Source organism: Phacochoerus africanus, chromosome 4 (assembly GCF_016906955.1).
Source record: "Phacochoerus africanus isolate WHEZ1 chromosome 4, ROS_Pafr_v1, whole genome shotgun sequence".
Taxonomy (NCBI): domain Eukaryota; kingdom Metazoa; phylum Chordata; class Mammalia; order Artiodactyla; family Suidae; genus Phacochoerus; species Phacochoerus africanus.
The window spans coordinates 78,807,814-78,829,621 of NC_062547.1; the positions used below are offsets into that span (position 1 = coordinate 78,807,814).

The 21,808-nt window shown below is 51.0% G+C and overlaps 1 protein-coding gene across 4 annotated transcripts in view; it reads left to right on the plus strand.

Annotated features, from left to right (window-relative positions):
- The first annotated feature begins 3,374 nt into the window (after nucleotides 1-3,374).
- Nucleotides 3,375-21,808, plus strand: part of TBC1D9B (TBC1 domain family member 9B) — a 49,496-nt gene continuing 31,062 nt past the window's right edge. For 3 of the 4 annotated variants that reach the window (XM_047777868.1, XM_047777869.1, XM_047777870.1), the window contains exons 1-6: nucleotides 3,375-3,569; nucleotides 7,248-7,358; nucleotides 13,067-13,185; nucleotides 17,791-18,019; nucleotides 19,289-19,547; nucleotides 20,905-21,112. In XM_047777868.1, the coding sequence (XP_047633824.1) occupies nucleotides 3,452-3,569; nucleotides 7,248-7,358; nucleotides 13,067-13,185; nucleotides 17,791-18,019; nucleotides 19,289-19,547; nucleotides 20,905-21,112 (1,044 nt within the window). In that variant the 5' untranslated portion in view covers nucleotides 3,375-3,451. The other variant, XM_047777871.1, reaches the window with a different exon arrangement.

Consider the following 21,808-nt stretch of genomic DNA (forward strand, 5'->3'; position numbering starts at 1 on the left):
ATTGTGGTGCAGCAGAAAAGAATCCAACTAGTATCCATGAGGATTCGGGTTTGATCCCTGGCCTTGGTTAGTGGGTTGGGGATTCAGCGTTGCCGCGAACTGTGGTGTAGGTCACAGATGAGGCTCGGATCCTGCGTTGTTGTGGCTGTGGCTGTGGCCAGCAGCTGTAGCTCTGAACTCTAGCCTGGGAACCTCCCTATGCTGAAGGAGCAGCCTTAAAATATATATGTGTGTGTGTGTGTGTGTGTGTGTGTGTGTGTGTTCTATACATATGGAACACATAAAACTCAATAGCAAAATAATAATCTGATGTGAAAAATGTGCCCATTTGAACCTGATAAGACATTTTTCCAAAGAAGACATATAGATGGACAATAGGTACGTAAATGTGCTCAACATCACTAATCAGAGAAATGCAAATTAGAGCCACCGTGAGACATCACCTCATACCTGTCAGAATGGCTATTATCAAAAAGAGAAAGGGAATCACCTGGTGGTGCAGCAGGTTAAGGATCTAGCATTGTCACTACTGTGGCTTGAGTTGCTGCTGTGGGACAGGTTCAATCCCTGGCTTCTGCATGCCACATGTCACAGACGTGGCCAAAAAGAAAAAAAATAAAGCAAAAAGAGATAAAAGGATATGGAGAAAAGAGAACCTTTGTGCATTGCTGGTAGGAATGTAAATTGCTACAAACCTTATGGAAAACAGCATAAAATTTCCTCAAAAACAAAAACAAAACAAAACAGAGCTACCTTACAATCCATCAATCCCACTTCTGGGTATATAGCTTAAGGAAATAAAATCACTGTCTTGGGAGTTCCCACTGTGGCTCAATGGAAACATGTCTGACTAGCATCCACGAGGATGCAGTTTCCATCCCTCGCCTCGCTCAGTGGGCTAAGGATCTGGCGTTGCCATGAGCTGTGGCATAGGCCACCAGCTACAGCTCCAATTCGACCCCTAGCCTGGGAACCTCCATATGCCACGGGTGCAGCCCTAAAAAGACAAAATAAAATATAAAATCACTATCTTGAAAATATTTTAAAAATAGATAAATAATAAAATGCAGTCTATCCATATAATGGAACATTATCCAGCCATAAAAATGAATGAAGTACTGACACATGCTACAACATGGTGAACTTTGAACACATTAAGCTCTGTGAAAGAAGCCAGACACAACAAGCCACATGCTGTATGATTTCATTTATGTGAAAGGTCCAGAATGGGCAAACCAATAGGGATAGAGATAGAATTGGTGGTTGCCGGTGGTGGAGAGGGAGATGGGAATGGGGAGTGACTGCTAAAAGCTAAGAGGTTTATTTTTGAAGTAATGAAAATATTCTGGAATTCCACTGCTACCTCTCAGCCTAGAGTGCTGTGTTCTCTCAGCCTGGTCCCATCAGGGCTTTGCCTTCCTCCAGAAGCCAGACTCCCTCCTTCACAGATTGTATAATGGTTTCACAACCTTACCAATCACTGAACGGTGCATTTTAAAAGAGTGAATTTTATGGAATGTGAATTCTATCTTAGAAAATAAAGGGGGGTGAAGTAAGCTTAGCACATCCTAAGTGTTCTTTTCTTCTGATAAAGAATCATTCTCAGGAGTTCCCATCGTGGCGCAGAGGAAACGAATCCAATTAGTAACCATGAGATTGCAGGTTCAATCCTTGGCCTTGCTCAGTGGATTAAGGATCCAGCATTTCCGTGAGCTGTGGTGTAGGTCAAAGAGGAGGCTCGGATGCCTCATTGCTGTTGCTGTGGCTGTGGTGTAGGTCTGAAGCTGTAGCTCTGATTCAACCCCTAGCCTGGGAACCTTCATATGCCATGGGTGCAGCCCTAAAAAAGACAAAAGACAAAAAAAAAAATAGTTCTCAAAAGGTGGTCTCCAGGTTCATGGCATCAGTATTACCTAGGAACTCGTTAGACATGCAAATACTCTGAGGTAGGGCCCAGCAATCTATCTTTTAACAAGCCCTGCCGCTTATTGAAGTTTGAGAGCCAGTGGAATCCAGGAACAAAATAGCCCTTTACCTCACCTCAGGGTGTTAACAAGCACAGTTGACCTGTGAACAACTTGGGTTAGAGGCACCTATTCTCTTCCAAGTCAAAAATTGAGTATAACTTAGTTGTCTTTCCCAATCCAAGTTACCTCTATATGTGCAGTTCTGCATCTGAGGATTCAACCAACAACTGATCACACAGTACTGTAGTATTTACTACTGAAAAAAGTGGGAATATAAATGGTCCAGAGCAATTCAAACCCAGATTATTCAAGGGTAAACTGTACTTTCAAATTCTTGAGGGTAGATTACTCCCTAGAGACCCCAGTGCCACATTATCAGTTTAAACTTCTAAGGTCTTAAAACCAGCCTCTGCATCTTGGAAGTTGATTCAAAGTCTCAAGCAATATCTCAAAAGACTTTTAAATCATTCTGGCTGTCAATCATGAAACCACTTATTTATACCTACATCTATCATATTAGATTCCTGAATGCCAGTGACAGAAACCCAATTCAAAAACCAGATTAAGCCTCTGGGATGATTCTAAAGAGCCCCCTTTCGGATTCTGGAGGCCTCAGGCCAGCAGGGTGATCCTGCATCCAAATTCTGGACTTTGTGGATTCACGCCTATTGCCCCAGAAGGAGTTAACAGCGTGCACTCAAAAGGGTCAAGGTTTGGCCTGGGAGGGGTCGACCCCTACAGGCCAGCACTGGGAGAGCAGGAATCCACATCTCCGGCCAGCTCTGTGGTCTCACTACATGCCAGTGCAGAAACCTCCGCCGGTTCCAGGCCAGGCCAGTCCCTGCCTCCTACTCCAGCCTCATTGACCCCATCCAACAAGTGAGGGGACTGCACTGGTTTCTGAGGACCCTTTCAGCCTCAGGGCTTCCCCAGGTTCAATTCGTTGCAGGCCCAAGTGTCAACATTCTGAGTTACCACAGTCAACTAACCCTTTTCCAGCCGTTTTTTCCAATGTTAACACACACTGGGTTGCCCTGCACAATCACCCAAAAATGTATTTCTAAATGTTATTTCCTTACATTTTCCTCTTAAACACTGTATGGGTTTTTACAGAACGCCGGGAGCCCTGCTGTCTGCGCACTGTGAACTCAGACAATCTGACCAAAGTCCCAAGGCCCGGGGAGTGAACTGCTCCTCCTAAAAGAGGTTGCAGCACCGGGGCCTGTGGGGAGAAAGAGTGGTAGGCGGACACGGCGGGTTAAGTAACCCTGTGGCCGGAGGCCGGGGCGAGTGGGCGGGACCGGCCGGAAAGGGAGAGCTGAGCGCCCAGAGAGCGCGGAGGTCCTGTTGGTTCCCGCGGCCGCCAGGGGGCGCCGCCCGCTCGCCCCGCCCCGCCCCGCCCCGCCCGGCCCGCAAAGCTCTGCGCGGCGTTGGTGGCGGCTCTTCCGCCTGGCCGGCCTCGGCCCTGTGCGAGCGGCCGCACGATGTGGCTGGGCCCGGAGGAGGTGCTGGTGGCCAACGCGCTGTGGGTGACGGAGCGGGCCAACCCCTTCTTTGTGCTGCAGCGGCGCCGGGGCCACGGCAAGGGCGGCGGGCTCACGGGTGAGAGGCGCGCCGCGGCCGGGCCTGTGGGCGCCGCCGCGATCCGGGCGAGGAGGGCGCGCCGGGCGGCGGGGAACGGGGCAACACCCCCGGGACAGGCCGGGCCTCGGCGCGTCGCTGCGGACGCGCAGGTCAGCGCGCGCGGCGGGGCCTGGGGACGCGAGGCCCGGCCCCAGTGGGGGCGGGAGGTGGGAATGCGCACCGGGGGTGGGACGCAGGGACCGGGCGCGGTGGCGCGAGGTGAGGACCGGGTCGGAGGTTCAGCGAGACAGATGCACTTGATTTAGGAGGCTAGTGGGGAGACCTCCGTCAGCCAGGGCTGCCGGGAGAAGGCTGGCGGCGGCCTCTGCCCATCGGCTGCCTGTGAGCTTCCCGGAGCTTAGCGGAGGCGTGTGCAGCTTCCTGGAATGGGATTTCCCAGCTGGAAGTCCGCGAGATCTTCCTGTCCTCTGCCTCAGTTTCCCTAAGTGCCTCGGAGGAGGCAAGTGACACAAGCATTCGCTTTCTTTGGCCTCCTTCATTCCCAGTTCGTCAAAGAATTACCTTTTTAGCAAAATCAGAGTTCCTCCGAGCTGCTCCTGGCTTTGGGCCCCCATCCCTCCAGCTTCTCACCCACCTTTCCTGCTTCTTGGTGTGATGGGGCTGCAGACCGAGGCTTAGCCACATTACCAGTCTTTGTGTTCTGGAGAACTAGCCAAGGTGCCTCTGCCCGTCTGGACACCACCCAGGACTGGACCAGACAGGCACCTCCTGGAGTGTGTGGCAGAGGATGTCCACGTGTGGGTTCCCTCTACAGGTGTTGTCCCAAGTCCCTCACGCTCCAGGACCTGCCCCGACGCACTGCTCGGGCAGAACTGGGTCAGTCTTAGGGCCAGACCAGTGCCTGCAGTCCTCCAGTGGCCTACTGTTGCCATTCAGGACCTCAGGCCCAGTGTTGCAAGGTCTTCCAATTATCAAGAGAATTTTCTTTGAAATGTCCTAATTTTAAACGTTAACAACTAATACAGTCCTGCCACATGCAGACAGAGGCCTCCCACGGGAGACCTCTTCCCCTGCCTCCCCAGTCACATCTCCTGATGTGGAAGAGACTGTACCATTCTCAAGAAAACTGTTCCCTTCAGTGTTTTGAGCTCCCTGCCCACAGCCTCTAGAATCACAGGAGCTGATGCTGGATCTGCCTCCTAGACTATGCTGTTCAGAGGAGGTTAGACAGCAGCGCCTCTAGAAAGACTGACCAATGGTCAACCTCAAGCTATTCCAAGCCCATGCAGGAAAGCAAGGCTTGGGTGGCTAGCAGCTTTGGTTGCATCAGCGTACTGGTGTGTCAGATTCCAGTGCCTGCTCTGAGTTTTCACAGGTCATCTCAGCAGGTGGGTGGGTCCCTCTGTGCTCTCCCTTCCTGTGCAAGGAAGGCCCTTTCCACTACACTCACCTCTCCTTGGCCCCAAGGCAGAGCTCCCCAGGTCTCCCCAGGGAACTGTTCCTTGAACTCTCTGTTCAGCTAGGTTTGGTGAGTCCTGCTGTGGCCTCTGCCATGGCCTTCCCTGTGCCTTTAGAGACATCATGGCTTCCTGAACGCTGTGTGCTTGGGGGAGGAACAGTTAGTCATGTGGTTTTATTCAAGCTGTCTTTTAAAAACATTGGAGAGTCTGAATGTGACAAGCTTAAGAAGTTTTAAGTGCAATATGGATATGCCAGCAATATAGGAATTAAAATTTCTTGAACTAGAAGAGAAACCTCAACAGGAAGAGTAAAAATTAAAAAGAAAAAAAATTGTGTGTGTGTGTTTTTAGGGCCATGCCCGCAGCATATGGAGGTTCCCAGGCTAGAGATCGAATTGGAGCTGTTGCCACCGGCCTATGCCAGAGCCACAGCAATGCAGGCTCCGAGCCGTGTCTGCAACCTACACTACAGCTCACAGTGAGGCCAGGGATCGAATCCATGTCCTCATGGATACCAGTCAGTAGTTGCCATGAGCTGTGATGTAGGTTGCAGACGCGGCTTGGATCTGGCGTTACTGTGGCTCTGGCATAGGCCAGTGACTACAGCTCCGATTAGACCCCTAGCCTGGGAACTTCCATATGCTGTGGGTGCGGCCCTAAAAAGACAAAAAAAAAAAAAAGTTTTAAAAAACTTTTCTCCAGACACTAATGCTTGAATATGCCACTTTAACTGCAATTTAGAGAGACATTTTATAACCTTGCAGTTAGGAGTTCCCATGTGGCGCATCAGAAATTAATCCAACTAGGAACCAGGAGGTTGCAGTTTTGATCCCTGGCCTTGGTCAGTGGGTTAAGGATCCAGCATTGCCGTGAGCTATGGTGTGGGTCACAGACGCAACTCGGATCCTGCGTTGCTGTGGCTGCGGCGTAGGCCAGCGGCTGCAGCTCCGATTCAGCCCCTAGCTTGGGAACCTCCTTATGTGAGAGAACAGCCCTAAAAAGAAAAAAGACAGAAAAAAAATGGAATATGAACAGGAGTGTTCAAGTTAAGCAATAAAATCAATAGAAACTATTCTGATATCAACAGGAAAATGGTAACAAAATATTTTCAGATCATACCAAAAGTAGCATTTCATTAAAAGGAAAAAATAAGTTTCAACTAGGAACAATGAACAGGCTTTTCTGTAGCCTGATAATTCAGTTAATGAAGAGGAGTGAATCAAACAGTGGTAAAGGTAGATATTTCCTCTAATTCGTTGGGGAAATAGGGACATTGTCAAAGGGTGTGCCTGATGAGAAGGAAGACTTGAAATACTCTAAAACGCTTCAGTTCAGAGATGGGGGGAAAAAATGGATCAATGTTTTCCTAAATTGGACAGTTCTTAAAATTTACATATTCAGTCGTGAGTTTTGAGGCTCCATTATCTTACTGTTGTTGATGCGGAAAATGATGTTACAAAATCATTGTCTTATGAAAAAGACATAAGGATACAAGGCCAAAAATGTGAGAGAAAACATCTTAAGAGATGTGTCTGGCAGTTAATAAGACACATTGTATTATTTTTCTGGATTTGGTGATGTTTGTGGTTTGGTTTGGTTTTTCATTGTAACTGTTGTGCTTTCTTAAGAAATACTTGTTTTCCAGGAGTTCCCAATGTGGCCCAGTGGAAACAAACCCAGCTAGGATCCATGAGGACGTGGGTTTGATCCCTGGCCTCACTCGGTGGGTTAAGGATCCGGTGTTTCCATGAGCTGTGGTGTGGATCGCAGATTCAGCTGGATCCCGTGTAGCTGTGGCTGTGGTGTAGGCCGGTGGCAACAGCTCCAATTCAACCCCTAGCCTGGGAACCTCCATGTGCTGAGGGTGCGGCCCTAAAAAAAGAAAAGAAATACTTGTTTTCCAAACCTTGTTTGCATTTTACTTGAAGAAGACTCCCCCCAGAGTGTATAAGCTTTGGGCCCATAAAACCTGCATCTGCCCCTGCCTGCAAGTGTTAGGAGGATAAGCAGAAGCTTCCAGGAAGAAGTAGGAGGGAGTTTTTTTGATAAGTATCAGATACCAGCTGAAGGCCTTTGAGGAAAAAGAAGTAATTGAACAGACCAGGGTGATACAAGGTGGTCCCCCCTCTGAGATGGGACTTCAGGAGCCATGCTGCTGACCTGGCTGCTTGCACCAGGCTCGGCTCTCAGCAACAGTCCTCCCTCAACCTCCTCTCTCTCTCTGCCCTGTTGCCAGGTCTTCTCGTGGGCACCTTGGACGTGGTGCTGGACTCTAGCGCCCGAGTGGCCCCTTACCGTATCCTGCACCAGACCCAGGACTCTCAGGTCTACTGGACAGTGGCATGCGGTAGGTGCCCTGAATCACAAGGGGTGCTGGGCTGGACCTGCCCCAGAGAGGGAGGGGACACAGCCTACATTCCTGGGTTGGACATGACCTACTGAGAATCCAATGCTGTCCCCTCATTGCCACAGCACAGCCCAGGCCAGCACCCAGCTTAGGAAGACCACTCCGCTGTGCTCGGATGGGCCCCACAAAGCCCTGTGCCTCTCCGAGAGCTCAGCCTTGGGCAGTGTCTCCATTCTGCTAACCTTTTCTCAAGGTGGAGACAGTCATTATTCGTGGACTACATATTTTTGAATCTGCCTACTCCCTAAATGTTATCTGAGGAGTTCCCTGGTGGTCTAGTGGTTAGGACTCAGTACTTTCACCACTGCGACTGGGGTTCGGTACCTGGTCTGGGAACTCAGATCCCACATCGAACCATTTCAGGGGGTCATTTGTGGAAATTTGTGGGAATGTCCATGTACAGAGCCGTGAAAAATTTGAGTCACCAGACAGGTTCCCAGCTGAGGTAGAACAAGGCTTCCTTCTGCCTTCTTTTTTTTTTGTCTTTTTAGGGCCACATCCGCAGCATATGGAGGTTCTCAGGCTAGGAGTCGAATCGGAGCTGTAGCTGGTGGCCACGGCAACAGCCACAGCAGTGCTTGATCCAAGCCGCATCTGTGGCCTACACTGCAGCTCAGGACAACGCCAGATCTTTAACACTGAGCAAGGCCAGGGATCGAACCTGTGTCCTCATGGATACTCGTCAGATTTGTTTCTGCTGAGCCACGACAGGAACTCCTCTTCTGCCTTTTTGTTTCAGCTCCCAAACCATAAACAACTCTCCTTTCAGAAGTCTAAGTTCCATACTTTTTGCATTTTTGTGGTTTTTATTGGTGACTTTGCTGTTTACAATGGTCCAAAACAGGCGTTCCCATTGTGGCTTAGCAGGTTAAGAACCCTACATGGTGTGCATGAGGATGCAGGTTCAGTCCCTGGCTTTGCTCAGTGGGTTAAGGATCCGACATTGTCATAAGCTGTGGCACAGGTCACAGTTGCAGCTTGTATCCTGCATGCCTGTGGCTGTGGTGTAGGCCAGCAGCTGCAGCTCCAATTCACCTCCTAGCCTGGGAACTTCCATATGCTGCAGGTGCCACCCTGAAAAAAAAAGAAAAAAAATTTTTTTTAATTAAAAAAAATAAATTAAATGGCCCCAAACAGTGCTGAGGTGCTGTGTGATGTTTTTAAGTGTGAAAAACCGTGACGGGCCTTAAGGAGAAAATGCAAGTCAGATGGACTTCCTTCAGGCATGAGTTACAGCGCTGCTGGCGGTGAGTTCAATGCTAGGGTATTAAAAACATATATTAAAGAGACTTCCCTTGTAGTGCAGCAGGTTAAGGATTTGACATTGTCACAGCAACAGCTCAGGTCGTTGCTGTGACACAGGTTCATTCCCCAGCCTGGGAACTTCCACATGTCATGGGTGTAGCAAAATATATATATATATATATATATATAATAGGGTGCCTTTAAACAGAAAGACATATAAGACAAAGTAGCGTATTGATCGGTTGATGGAAATGCTGGGGCCAGAGGCTCACAGGAACTTAGCCCTGCCCTAGGAACAGCATTGGCAAATCCAGCCTGTAGAACATAACCTGTGAGGAAGGAGAACCAGCCATAGTTGTCCTCTGAAGAGGACACGTCCTGCCTCCCGGGAGTCCAGGAGGAAGTCCCCTTCCAGCGGGCACCACACACAGACAGCGCTTCCTGCATGCCCCGCACAGAAAGCTCCCAGCATTTCTGGAAGGTAGAACTTTGGTTTTCCCTCTTTTGAAGATGAGGTAACTATGGCCCAGAGGTGTGAGTGACCTGCCCAGGGTCACACAGAACTGCAGATCAGACCAGAGCACCTGTTCCTTTCTATTGTGCTGAGTACCTCTCTGTGCTAGAAGCCAGTGTCACTGTCCCCCGGGATAATGATTTTCCTCAGAGACCTGAGAAGAAGTGACGAGAATGTTCACAGCTGGACCCCAGCCCAGGGCAGTGCGGGTCAGGCCTGAAGACACCAGGCCAGGCACAGCCTCTGCTTACAGATGGGCACTGGGCTAGGAGGCCGTCGTCTTCCTCACCGAGCCCCAGACACAGGTTTCTTCCATCTTTGTGTGAATGAATAAATAAAGGCTTAGAAAGCTGAGTTTGCACAAAGCCGAGCGGAAAACTTTATAGGATCCCTGCTCTCCCGGTTGTAGAGTCTGAGTGGGGTGCCTGCAGGAGCGAGAGGCTTTCCTGTGGTGTGTGCCTGGGCTTTGCCCTAAAATGGACCCTTGAGGGAGTTTCCATAGTGGCACAGAGGAAAGGAATCCAACTAGGAACCATGAGGTTGCAAGTTCGATCCCTGGCCTTGCTCAGTGGGTTAAGGATCTGGTGTTGCCATGAGCTGTGGTGTAAGTCGAAGATGAGGCTCGGATCCGGTGTTGCTGTGGCTGTGGTGTAGGCTGGCAGCTGTAGCGCCAATTCAACCCCTAGCCTGGGAACCTCTGTATGCTGCTGGTGCAGCCCTAAAAAGCAAAAAAATAAAAAATTAATAAGTAAAATGGTCCCTGGGGATATTCATCTTTGTCTCAGGGTGTTCCTTCTCGGGGAGCAGTGGGGTGGCGGCAGTGGCAGTGAGAGCAGCCTCTCTGTGGGGAGAGGGGGGGGCCAGCTGGGAACCCCACTGGTGGCATCAGGGCCTGGGGAGGGACCCTGGTGAAAGGTGGAGCCCCTGCCCTGGTCAGGCCCTGGGCTCACCTGTGCTGGCCTCTGCCCGAGCCTCCCTCCTTTGCCCACCCCATCTCTTCAGCTCTCCAAGCCGGATACCATCCCACTGACACCTGCCAGGGAACCCTGACTCCTTAGCTGGCCGTTGAAGGGCTTTCAGGGTCTGCCTGCCCCCGTTTCTGTCCTCCTCCCCCCACCCCCAGCTCACACCTGGCCTTCAGCCAGACAGGGCACTAGCGGGGCCTAAGTTCTTAACTGCTCCTGTCCTGGCTGGTGGACCTGCAGCGTCCCCCCCACATCCACATCACCTCCTCCTGCTCTGTTGAGTCCCTGCCCAGATGTCCCATCCTAGGGAAAACCTTCCCAGGTGCCCCAGCCCCACATACCCGCCCGCTTACCCCCTGGACTTTCCTTGTCTCCACCGATACTTTGGCACTGAAGACGCGCCGGCTCACCCACTGGACCAGCGACTCCCTGAGGGTGTGGGCCGGCTCTGCACCAGGCAGCCTGGATTAGCATTAGGGTTTAGTCTCTTCCCAGCTAGGTGACCCGGGCAACTTACTCAACCTCTCTGTGCCTCAGCTTCATCCTATAAAATGAAAATAATGAAGTACCTGTCTCTGAGGTACTCTAAGAATCAAGAGAATCCACGAAGAGTTCTGGAAGGCAGAAATAGCACTTAAGAATTTAATCAGCTATGATATTTTTTATTCCCAGTGCCTGACTTAGAGATGGCATGATTTGTACTTACTTAGTACTAAATGAAGATCGAATTGCTTTTAACTAATAATTCTTTTAAGTGAGTATGTATGAATGTTTATAATTAAAGTGCAGACAGAGGCACACAGGCTTCATCGGAGACAAGATTCCTCTGTTGTGGGCTGCGTGTGAGAGGGAGTAACACAGTAGAGTTGTATCACAGGCAAATTCAACTTCCAAATTCAAATAGAGGTTCTTGGCAAAAAGAGCGAGCGAGAGTGAGATCCCTTTCCCTAACAGCTAGACCTTGGCCTCTGTGTCCCTGGGAAAAGATGCCTTAATAGATATGCAGAGAAAAGTGAAAGAAATTATGGATGGTTTAGGAACTTCCAGGAGGAATTTCTGTTTATGATTAATTGTTGTCATGATTATCGCTCTTAGTTGTATGAGTCCGGGTTTAATCATCTCTACAGGCTCCCACAGGCTCATGGGGGAGGGTCTTTCTGAGGAATTGCTTGTTAGGATAGTGAGCTGCTGGTAAATGTAAAGAAGCAAACAAGTCAACCTTAACCATACAGGCTGGACTCATGTGCGACAGAGCAGTGAGCAGGTGCATGGGCTGGAGGAGACGACAGGGACTAGCTTGGCCTGGCCAGGTTGGGGTCAAGGCTGAGTCTTCTGCTGGTGGGAGAGCTGTAGCCAAGAAGGAAAGAATGGGGTGACCCAGGTCAGGTGCCCAGCAAAACATGTCTGTGGTCCACAGCCCTGCTGGGCTCGTGTCTTCACTAAGTCTCCCTCTGTGCTGAGCGTATGGGCCTTTCCATGGTCTGGGAATCAGCTGGGCCTTCTGGGTGCTTGCAGCCTACAGACTGCCCCACCCCAGGGCGCTAAGAAGGAAGCAGAACCTTCACTCCTTTTCTTATTCTTGCGTTAATTCATTCAAGAAGGAGTTCTTGGAGTTCTCTGGTAGCCTAGTGGTTAAGGACCCATAGCTTGGGTCAGTGCTGTGGCCAGGAACTTCCACATGCTGCAGGCACAGCCAAAAAAAAGAAAGAAAGAAAGAGTTAAATGCAAACCTCATGCCAGGCACATGAAAAGCCCCCAAAAATGGGGCGTCAGGGCGGGGAGAAGATAGGCCAGGCAGGGACTTTGCTCATCCCCTCACTCCTCCTCCTGGAGCCCCTTTTCCCAATTCCTTGACAAAGGCAGAGAAAACTGCTGCCTCACTCTTTGGGAGTGGCATTGGGCTGCCTCTCTGGGGTTTCCATTTCCATGGGTTTTCAGTGCCCTCGGGGGCCCCTCCCCAAGGAGGACTGGGACCCCCTTCTAGCTGGGGGGGACACTGGGGGCCAGCCTGAATCCAAAAAGGCCAGACAGGGGATCCTGGAGGAGACAGGATCCCGGCTGGGATGTGTACTGGGTTGAGGAGGAGGAGCATTGCAGGCAAAGGCCCGGTGGGGCACTTGGCTTGAGAGAGAGGGACGGGAGTCTCTGGTCTGCCCAGTAGAGACCAGCCAGCCAGCTGCCTAGAGCTGCAGGAAGCTCCAGCTGCTCTCCCTGGATGCGTGGCTTCTCAGGGGAGCTGCAGTCCCTTATGCCGAGTCTGACGGTGTTTGGCTAATCGCCTTTATGTGGAAGACTTTATCAAGTTCTTTTATCGAAGAAAAATAAGTAAGCAAACCTGCAGGTGTGTAGACTTCTATCTGGGAGGACCCAGAGGAAACTAGTGGTCACTCTCACTCTTGGTATTAGAGGAAAGTTGAGGCTATTTTCCTCGTGACTTTGTAAGTCTATCTGAATTTTTGTTGTTTTCGTTTTTATTGGGACCATTTATGACTTTTGCTATAAAATTTAAGAAGGAAAGAGTAAGCAGCTCTAAGACTGTAGTCCCTTGGGTATATAGCAAATTAGGTCATACATTTTAATCTCTCCTTGAGTTTTTTGTTTTGTTTTGTTTTTTGTTTTCTTCTTAGGGCCACACCCATGGTATATGGAAGTTCCCAGGCTAGAGGTTGTATTGGAGCTGCAGCTTCCGGCCTACACCACAGCCACAGCAACCCAAGATTCGAGCTGTATCTGCGACCTACACCACAGCTCACAGCCATGCTGTATCCTTAGCTCACTGAGCGAGGCCAGGGATCGAACCTGTGTCCTCATGGATACTAGTCAGGTTCATTACTGCTGAGCCACAATGGGAACTCCCTGAGTTTATGTTTAAGGCCTGATAATTTTATGATTTTCCTTTTCTTCCCCCTTTTCTTCTCCCCTAGGTTCTTCCCGCAAAGAAATCACAAAACACTGGGAATGGCTGGAAAACAACTTACTTCAGACTCTGTCCATCTTTGACAATGAGGAGGATATTACCACGTTCGTCAAGGGCAAGATACATGTAAGATTCACTTTCCACTCCTGGTTCTTACTCTCTTCTCTGGGCTAGCAGTGTTCTCCTAGGTTATCTTCCATGACATTCAGGCAGCATGGTGTAGGTCTTTTAAACAGAGATGGAAACGAAGTGGATCCAGTTCCCTTGATGTTGAAAGGGGTACTTGAACTTGTGTGCAGGCCCCATGTTCTGGCCAGCCCCTGGTGTCTGACTAAGCTTAGCTGGGGGTTTCCATTCCCTGCAAAGGGCCTTAGAGCAAATATGCAGATACACAACTCTGATGGCCAGTTCCTTGGCCAAACGAGGAAGAAGTTGGAAATGATAGGATAGTTTGAAGTGTGTTTTTGTTATAAAACTCACATTACTTCAAAATGCACAGACACTTTGACCCAGCAAGTCCATTTTTGGAATTTACCCTACAGTGTATTCATATATGCAGAATGACGTGTGTCTCAGGATGTTCTCTGCAACACTGTCAGCAAAAAAAAAAAAAAAAAACTGGAAACATTTCCTCCCAGTCCCATGGTAAGAGGGGAAGTAGCTGTTCTTGCCTCTGCAAAATGAGAGTGCTAATACTGCTAGCATAGCATTCGTCGAGTACTTTCTATGTGAACACTGCGCTGAGCATTCTCTATTCTGAGGCCTTAGTCAGTCATGTGTGGTATTCTTAGTGGAAAATTTTACAGCTTTCAAAATAATTTTGAAGATTTTAGCAATATGTAAAAGTTTTTATCACGATGATATTTAGGTTGCTTCCTCCTTAGGGAATAGTTAACATTATAATCTGAGTGTACGTGTGTCTTTTTCTTTCTGTTAGATTATAGCCTTAGGGTAGATTCTTCAGAGGACTCTTACTGAGCCAAAGGTTGATGATGCAGACTTACTTTGGGCAACATCCCCTGTGACTCTATTACACCAGAACCTCCTAGCCCTGGGCGGGTGGCCTAAGAGTTCCTCAGCAGTTCTCCATGCACTTGGGGTTCAGGGAGGGCCGATTTCTAGCTCCAGGAAAACAGGCAAAGGGAGCAGAGGGAAGCTTTCACTCTCCTAATGAGCTAGCTGGGCAGTAGTAATAATAACAGCAACTTATTAAATGTTTCTCTTATGGTAGGCCCCAACAAACTAATCAACAAATCAGAACGAAGTTCTAGATGGGGCAAAGCAAAAATGGAAATTATAAGTACTGGAGGAGCTCCCGTCATGGCTCAGCGGTTAGTGCACCTGACTAGGATCCATGAGGATGTGGGTTTGATCCCTGGCCTCCCTCAGTGGGTTAAGGATCCAGCATTGCCATGAGCTGTGGTGTAGGTCGCAGACGTGGCTTGGATCCCACGTTCCTGTGGCTGTGGCATAGGCCAGCCACTAGAGTTCCAATTGGACCCTTAGCCTGGGAACCTCCATATGTCACGGGTGTAGCCCTAAAAAGACAAAAAGCCCCCAAAAAAGGAAGATACTAAGAACTGAACAATTCTGGAAATACTACTGTACATCAGAATTTGTGTGATGCGGCAAAAGCAGCACACAGAAGGAAATTTAAAGCCTTAAATCTTATTTTTATAATATGACAAAAAGAAGAAAGGGTGAGAATTAATGAGTCAGATGTCCAACTCAGTAAGTTAGAAGAACACCAGAGAAGCTGGGGAATTAGAAAGAAGGAATGCAGTTATCACAGAAAGATAACTACTCACTGAAGGTGCAGATGATAGTAGGTATTTCTTAGCAATAAAGTATTTTTTAATTAAGATGGGTACCTTATTTTTTTAAGATGTAATGCTGTGACATATTTAATAAGCCACAGGATAGTGTAAACATAACTTTTGTATGCCCTGGGGAACCAAAAAATTCATGTGACTCGCTTTAATTTGATACTCACTTTATTGCCGTGGTTCAGAACTGAACCCACAGTATCTCCAGGGTATGCCTGTAACAAAAGGCAGAAGTTAATTCCATAGAAAATGAAGGAATGACAAGGAGGAGCAACAGATCCAAAAGCAGCACTCAAATGTAAATAAACCTGTGGCAAAAGTGATCCAGGACAAAAGAGAGAAACCTCAAATGAGCAATGCTGGGAATGAAACATGAGAGTGCTTTTAACAAAGCAGGGTTAAAAAAGAGAGAGAATGCCATAAGCAGCTTTAAACCCATAAATTTAAGACTTGAGACAAGATAGCCACTTTTTTAAAATAATGTTTTAATCAGAGCTTCCTTGCCTGCCCACTTGCATCTCTCACAAGCGTCCTATCTTAATAAATCTATTTCTTGCCTAAAAACAAATAAAATAATGTGATTTAGTGTCCAGTTTCTACTATAACAGATTGCCATAAACTTAGTGGCTTAAAACAACACAGACTCCTTATCTGAGTTCTGGAGGTTAGAAGTCAGAAATGGGTCTCATAGGCTAAAATCAAGGTGTTGGCAGGGCAGTGTTCCCTCTGTAGGCTCTGAGGGGAGAATCCATTTCCTTGACTTTTCCAGCTTTTAGGAACCTTGTATTCCATGGTTCTTGGCCCCTTCCTCTTTTTTTAAATTAAAGCAAATTAATGGCCACACCCTCAGCATATGGAAGTTCCCAGGCCAGGGATTGAATTGGAGCCACAGCTGCCACCCATACTGTAGCTGCAGCAACACCGGATCCTTTAACCCACTGCGCCAGGCTAGGAATTAAACCCACACATCAGCAGTGACCCGAGCCGCTCCAGTCAGTTTCTTAAACCACTGTCCACAGTGGGAACTCCTCCTTCCTTCCTCTTTAATACCAGCAGCATGGCATCTTCAGTCAGTCAATTAGTCTCCTCCCTTCTGGGGATTATGATTTCAGCATCTTTGGGAGACTATTATTTGGTCTACTACATAACTTGAATTGAGACTGAGGAAGAAATAGGAAACCTGAACAGGCCTGAAACTATTGTAAAAATTGAATCAGTAATTTCAGATCTGTCCTTTGATATTTTTTTTTTTTTTTGTCTTTTTGCTATTTCTTTGGGCCGCTCCCGCAGCATATGGAGGTTCCCAGGCTAGGGGTCAAATCGGAGCTGTAGCCACCGGCCTACGCCAGAGCCACAGCAACGCGGGATCCGAGCCGCGTCTGTGACCTACACCACAGCTCACGGCAACACCAGATCGTTAACCCACTGAGCAAGGGCAGGGACTGAACCCGCAACCTCATGGTTCCTAGTCAGATTCGTTAACCACTGCGCCACGACGGGAACTCCTGCCCTTTGATTTTTATAGTTCACTTCTATCAGCCAACAAACAAAATCCCAATCCTGTGAGGCAGACCGTTCATTTCCATTGGTGGGGACCATTACTCCTGAGTAGAGTCCAATGGAGAAAGCAGAGGGACATTCAAAGCAGAGGTCAGGGGTCTCCCAGGTGTAGCCGAGGGGAGTGAGGTGCTGCCAGCTGAGACCCAGGAAGGTGGCCTGAAGGGACAGGGCACCAGTGATGGTCCACAGGCTCTCTGGGGCCCCCCTTGTGCTTTCCACTGGTGGGTCCAGTTGAGGACAGCAGAAGACAGAGGCAGGGCCTTAATAATGAGGAGAGTGCTTTGTCAGAACATCGTTCCCAGGCATAGAGCTAATTCCTGCAGTGGTTTCCTGGGGAGACACCACAGGCAGCTTGAGAGAGAGGAGATGTCAGAGTTGCAACATAGTCGTGCTGGCTGTACTGAGATGGGGGGACACCTCACCTCTGGATCCTCGCCTCAAATCCTGGCTCTTCTGCCTGCCCATGGATGGAGGAGCTCGAGGCTGCCAGGAGGCTCAACAGAAACAGCCGCCAGGGCCACACCCCTTGCCTTGAGTTCCCTTAGTTTATCAAGTGATCATCCTCCTGGAAAACGTGCATGTACATATAGAGCTGAGTGCGCTGAGAACTTGTTTTACCCCAGGAGGTCTGGGGCTGGCTCTTGGCCCAGGTGCATGTCTCTGGGTACCCTGAGCCCAGTGAAGATGCTAGCAGGACCCAGCATAGAGACGCTCTGAGCCGGCTGGGTCCTGAAGCTGCTCTGTGAGCTCCAGCAAGAGGCAGGAGCCCCTGGTGGTATGGGGGGTGGGGCAGGGTCAAATACAGATTGTCCCCCAGGACCGTGAAGCAATGCACTTCACAGAACAGTGCCACAGCGAGGCTGCATTCGGGTAAAGAAAGAGCAGACAGTGTGTATTTGCCTAGAGGTGCACCAGTGCCTACATGTCTGGGAGGAAGGCAGCTAAGTGGCTACAACAGGGGGGAAATGAATGGAGCCTCCTTTCTCACTGAACATGCTTGTCTACTATTTGTGTGTGTGTGTTTACCATATTGATATATTTTTCAGATATTTACATTAAAATAACTAAAATGTTAATTTAAAAATCCTTGCTCTGAGTGATAATAGCTCAGAGAGGTAGGGGAACTTGCCCAGCATGTGTCTGACCCTGTGTGTGCCTTGACCATGGACCTCAACCATGGGCCTTGACCGCGTGCCTCGATCGTGTACCACCCAGAGTAGCTGACAGGGCCTACCTGCCTGTGGCCCTTGGGCCAACATCCAAGAGTCCTGGGTCCCACCGCCTGAGTTCCCTGGGGCCGTGGGAACCCGTGGGCCTGCCAGGAACCAGTCCCCCTGTCCTGTAGGGCATCATCGCGGAAGAGAACAAGAACCTGCAGCCCCAGGGAGACGAGGACCCTGGGAAGTTTAAGGAGGCCGAGCTGAAGATGCGGAAGCAGTTCGGGATGCCCGAGGGGGAGAAGTTGGTCAACTACTACTCCTGCAGCTACTGGAAGGGCCATGTGCCCCGGCAGGGCTGGCTCTACCTGACTGTCAACCACCTGTGCTTCTACTCCTTCCTGCTGGGCAAGGAGGGTGAGTGCGGGTGACAGGAGCATCCCCTGCACTCCCCCAGCTGGTTCCATCATCCTCAGCTCCTCTGCTGTCACCTCCCTCCTGACCTGACCTCACCTCCAGAAGCTGCCCCACCTCCCCAGACCACCAGAGTTCCCGAGGCTCCCGGCCCCTGGATAATCTGTCCCCCTCCCTGTCTGGAGGGCCTCCCCACAACCCAGTGGCCTATGACCAGATCGCCCAGACTTGAACCAGGCATCACGTGGCTCTTGGGGGCTCCTGTCCCTTTTGCATCAGCCAGCACGGTTCTTCACAGAGTGACTCCGCCCAGAGCAGCCCCTCTTTCAAGTCAGGTATGCGAGGGCGCACGTCATCGCTGCAGGTTACACGGTGCCTTGGATGTGGAGGGCACAGGCCTCCCCACTGGAAGCCCTGGCCTCAGGATGCCAGGCAGATGCCCAGCCAGCCCCCTCTGCTGCTGTGTCACCCCAGAAAGAGCCCCCAGGGTGTCAGCTATTCATGGATCCCAGTCAGGTTCGTTTCCACTGCGCCCCAACGGGAACTCCTTTGGTGTTGCCTTTTGTGGGCCCAGCGAGGCTGCCTTTCTCCCACCCTTGTGTCTCCTGGGCAGTGGCCAGTGTCCTCTCTGTGCGGGTCACACCATGTAGTGACTTGTTCCCACATCAGTGCACCCCTGCCAGGTGGGGCTTCTCATGTCCAGAGTCTCAGCTAGCTCACCTCTTCTCGCTCATGATGTCATCCTTCAGCCATTCAGCGGGCAAACCTTCATAGACGAGATTCTTTTTTTTTTTTTTTTTTGCATTTTAGGTCTACATCTGTGGCGTAAGGAAGTTCCCAGGCTAGGGGTCAAATCGGAACTGCAGCTGCTGACCTATACCACAGCCACTGCAATGCAAGATCCGAGCTATGTCTGCAACCCACACCACAGCTCACTGCAACCCCGGATCCCCAACCCACTGAGCGAGGCCAGAGATCGAACCCGTATCCTCATGGATACTAGTCAGATTCATTTCCATTGCGCCACGACAGGAATGCCAACCAAGGAGATTCTTGGGACTGACCATTGGGTTGGCCCAAGATGGCCAGGTCTCTCCTGGCAAAGCTCATGTCCCAGCATAATCAGGCTCAGGCACCGTTGGTGGGGCTGGGCAGGTAAATGCTGCCCGGCTTCTCCAGGTGGGTTCTGGGCACAGGTGGGAATCAGGAGCCTGTCTACACAGCCCTCCAGCTGGTGTGACTGGTGGTCTGTCTGTCCCCTCTGGCATCCAGTGAGCCTGGTGGTGCGGTGGGTGGACGTCACACGGCTGGAGAAGAACGCCACACTGCTGTTCCCTGAGAGCATCCGGGTGGACACCCGGGACCAGGAGCTCTTCTTCTCCATGTTCCTCAACATCACTGAGACCTTCAAGCTCATGGAGCAGCTGGCTAACCTGGCCATGCGGCAGCTGCTGGACAGCGAGGGCTTCCTGGAGGACAAGGCGCTGCCCAGACCCCCCCAGCCGCACAAGAAAATTTCGGCTCTGAAACGGTACGTGGTGCCTGCCCCCCTGCAGTAGGAACCTACCCTCCTCACCCTACCCAAGCTTCCTGTGTGGGAAGGGGGCTGGGTAAAGGGGTGGTTTCCACAGTTGGGGTGGGGGGGCATCAGGAGATTCACAGAGGTGTTGGTCTAAAAAACCTACTGCCGATATGGAGGGGGTTCTGCATGCATCGCCTCTCCCAGCCCCGTGATGGGGAGGTGCTCGCAGGCTCCTAGGTGTGAGACAGGGAGCTGGGACACAGAGAGGTAGAGTGACTTGCCCCAGGCTCCAGTCCCTTAGCCACAGGCGGGTGGCTGGTGAGCCCTAGGACAGTCACCCCAACGCCTAGAGCCAGGGGCCGCATCCAGAAGTCTTGAGGGAATCCCAGCTCAGGGGGCACTGCCTGAGCTCTCTTCAGGACCCAATGGCCCCAGCCCCAGAGCCCAGGAGACGGCCTTGTGCAGGTCTGTGGTCTATGCCACCCTGCCTGCGGGAATCAGCAGACGGACGAACAAATCACTGCAGCCGGCCCCTCCGAGGACTTCTGTTCTCACTCCTCCATTATGGTAGCTTCCTGGGAAGCCTGTAGGGAGGCCAGGAGCTCAGAGATGCCCTGAGCCCCAGGGTCCCATAGCCAGATTCACACCCATGTGCTCGGAGACTGTGACCTAGGCCCAGACTCTTGGGTGCGCCTTCAGGACCAGAACGCTGTCCAAGGATGTCACTCTCCTGATGTGAGTGTCAGGGTGGCTTTCAGAACCTTCCAGAAGGAAAATGACCAGGGCCGGACTGGATAGTGTCTGGTACTGTTCAGCAAGCCGTGGCTGCCAGGCCCATCTCGGGCTGCCAGCAGACCCCCTGGAGCTGAGGGAGAGAGATGTTTACAAGGACAGGGCCACCTCAGGGGTGGGAACAGGTTACCAGGCCCCTGCCTCACAGCAACCAGACTGGCAAGTGTGCGTTTCTGTTAAGCAACAGACTCTGTGTTTAAGTCCTAACGCCACACCTGTCAGGAGGCCCTTGTCTGGGTTTCTAGGTGGGGCTGGCTCTTCCTAGTGAGAAGCAACAGGGCAGGTGCAGGGACCCTCTGGGCACCGCCCACCCCCAGTGCCATGTGAGCAACACGTCACACCCCGTCAACCTCCCGAAGCCATCAAATCTCAAGAGCATGCTGGTCACACGGATGTCCACATTTTACTACTTGACCATTCAGGGTGCGTGTTTCGGTGAACTCTGAGATCCCTGGGCACGACTTGTCCCAGGAGGTACCCCACAAGCCCAAGTCCCAGGGTGTGAGGCCCCCTCATGGGTGTGCTAACCCCACCTCTTGTACCCTTTCCTCCCACCCCACCTCGGTTTCCCCAGAGACCTGGATGCTCGAGCCAAGAACGAGTGCTACCAGGCCACGTTCCGGCTGCCCAGGGATGAGCGCCTGGATGGCCATACGGGCTGCACCCTATGGACCCCATTCAACAAGGTGCACATCCCCGGCCAGATGTTTATCTCCAGCAACTACATCTGCTTCGCCAGCAAGGAGGAGGATGCTTGCCACCTTATCATACCCCTGCGGGAGGTGAGCCCTAGGTCCGCACCAGTTCTGCCCTGACCTGCCAGGGCACCTGGCTGGGTCTCCAGCCCGGGCAGCCCCTCAGGATTCGGTGATGGGCATAGGGAGGGTACATGGTGGTTCAGTGCTTCCCCAAGCATCTGTCCTGCGCCAGTCCCCGTCAGGAGCATGCTGCACAGATGCCCCCTCATGGGTCACCTTGCCCAGTTGGGAGACAGGGTGGGCGTTGGTCTGGCAGCAGAGCTCACAGTGGGACATAAGGAAGCTTCAGGGAGGAGCCACACCTCCCTGATCAGAGCCCAGTGGGTGTCCTTAGTCCTGCCTTCCTGGGCCCTACAGTTGGACTTTGGCAGAGCCCTGTCCTGACTGGACCTGGAGGACTCTGACCCCACGCCAGCCCCACCACGTCCCTCTCAGAGGCCACCTCATTGTTCCTCTCGCAGCACCTGCCTTGGCTGTGGCTCAGGCTCTAGCAGAGTCATCAGAACTCAGCCCTTACTTTTCAAGAGTGGGGTCAGTTCTCACCTACACAGGTTGGAGTCAACTCTCACCTGTCAACTCTCACCTGTGAAGGGTGGGGTCAGCTTTCTCCTGTCAGATGGGAGGGACAGTTCTCACCTGTCAGAGGTGTTTTTTTCTCAGGTTTCTTGGGCTTCCATGGTGACTCTGGTAGAAACAAGGCCATTTGTCCTGTGCTACAGT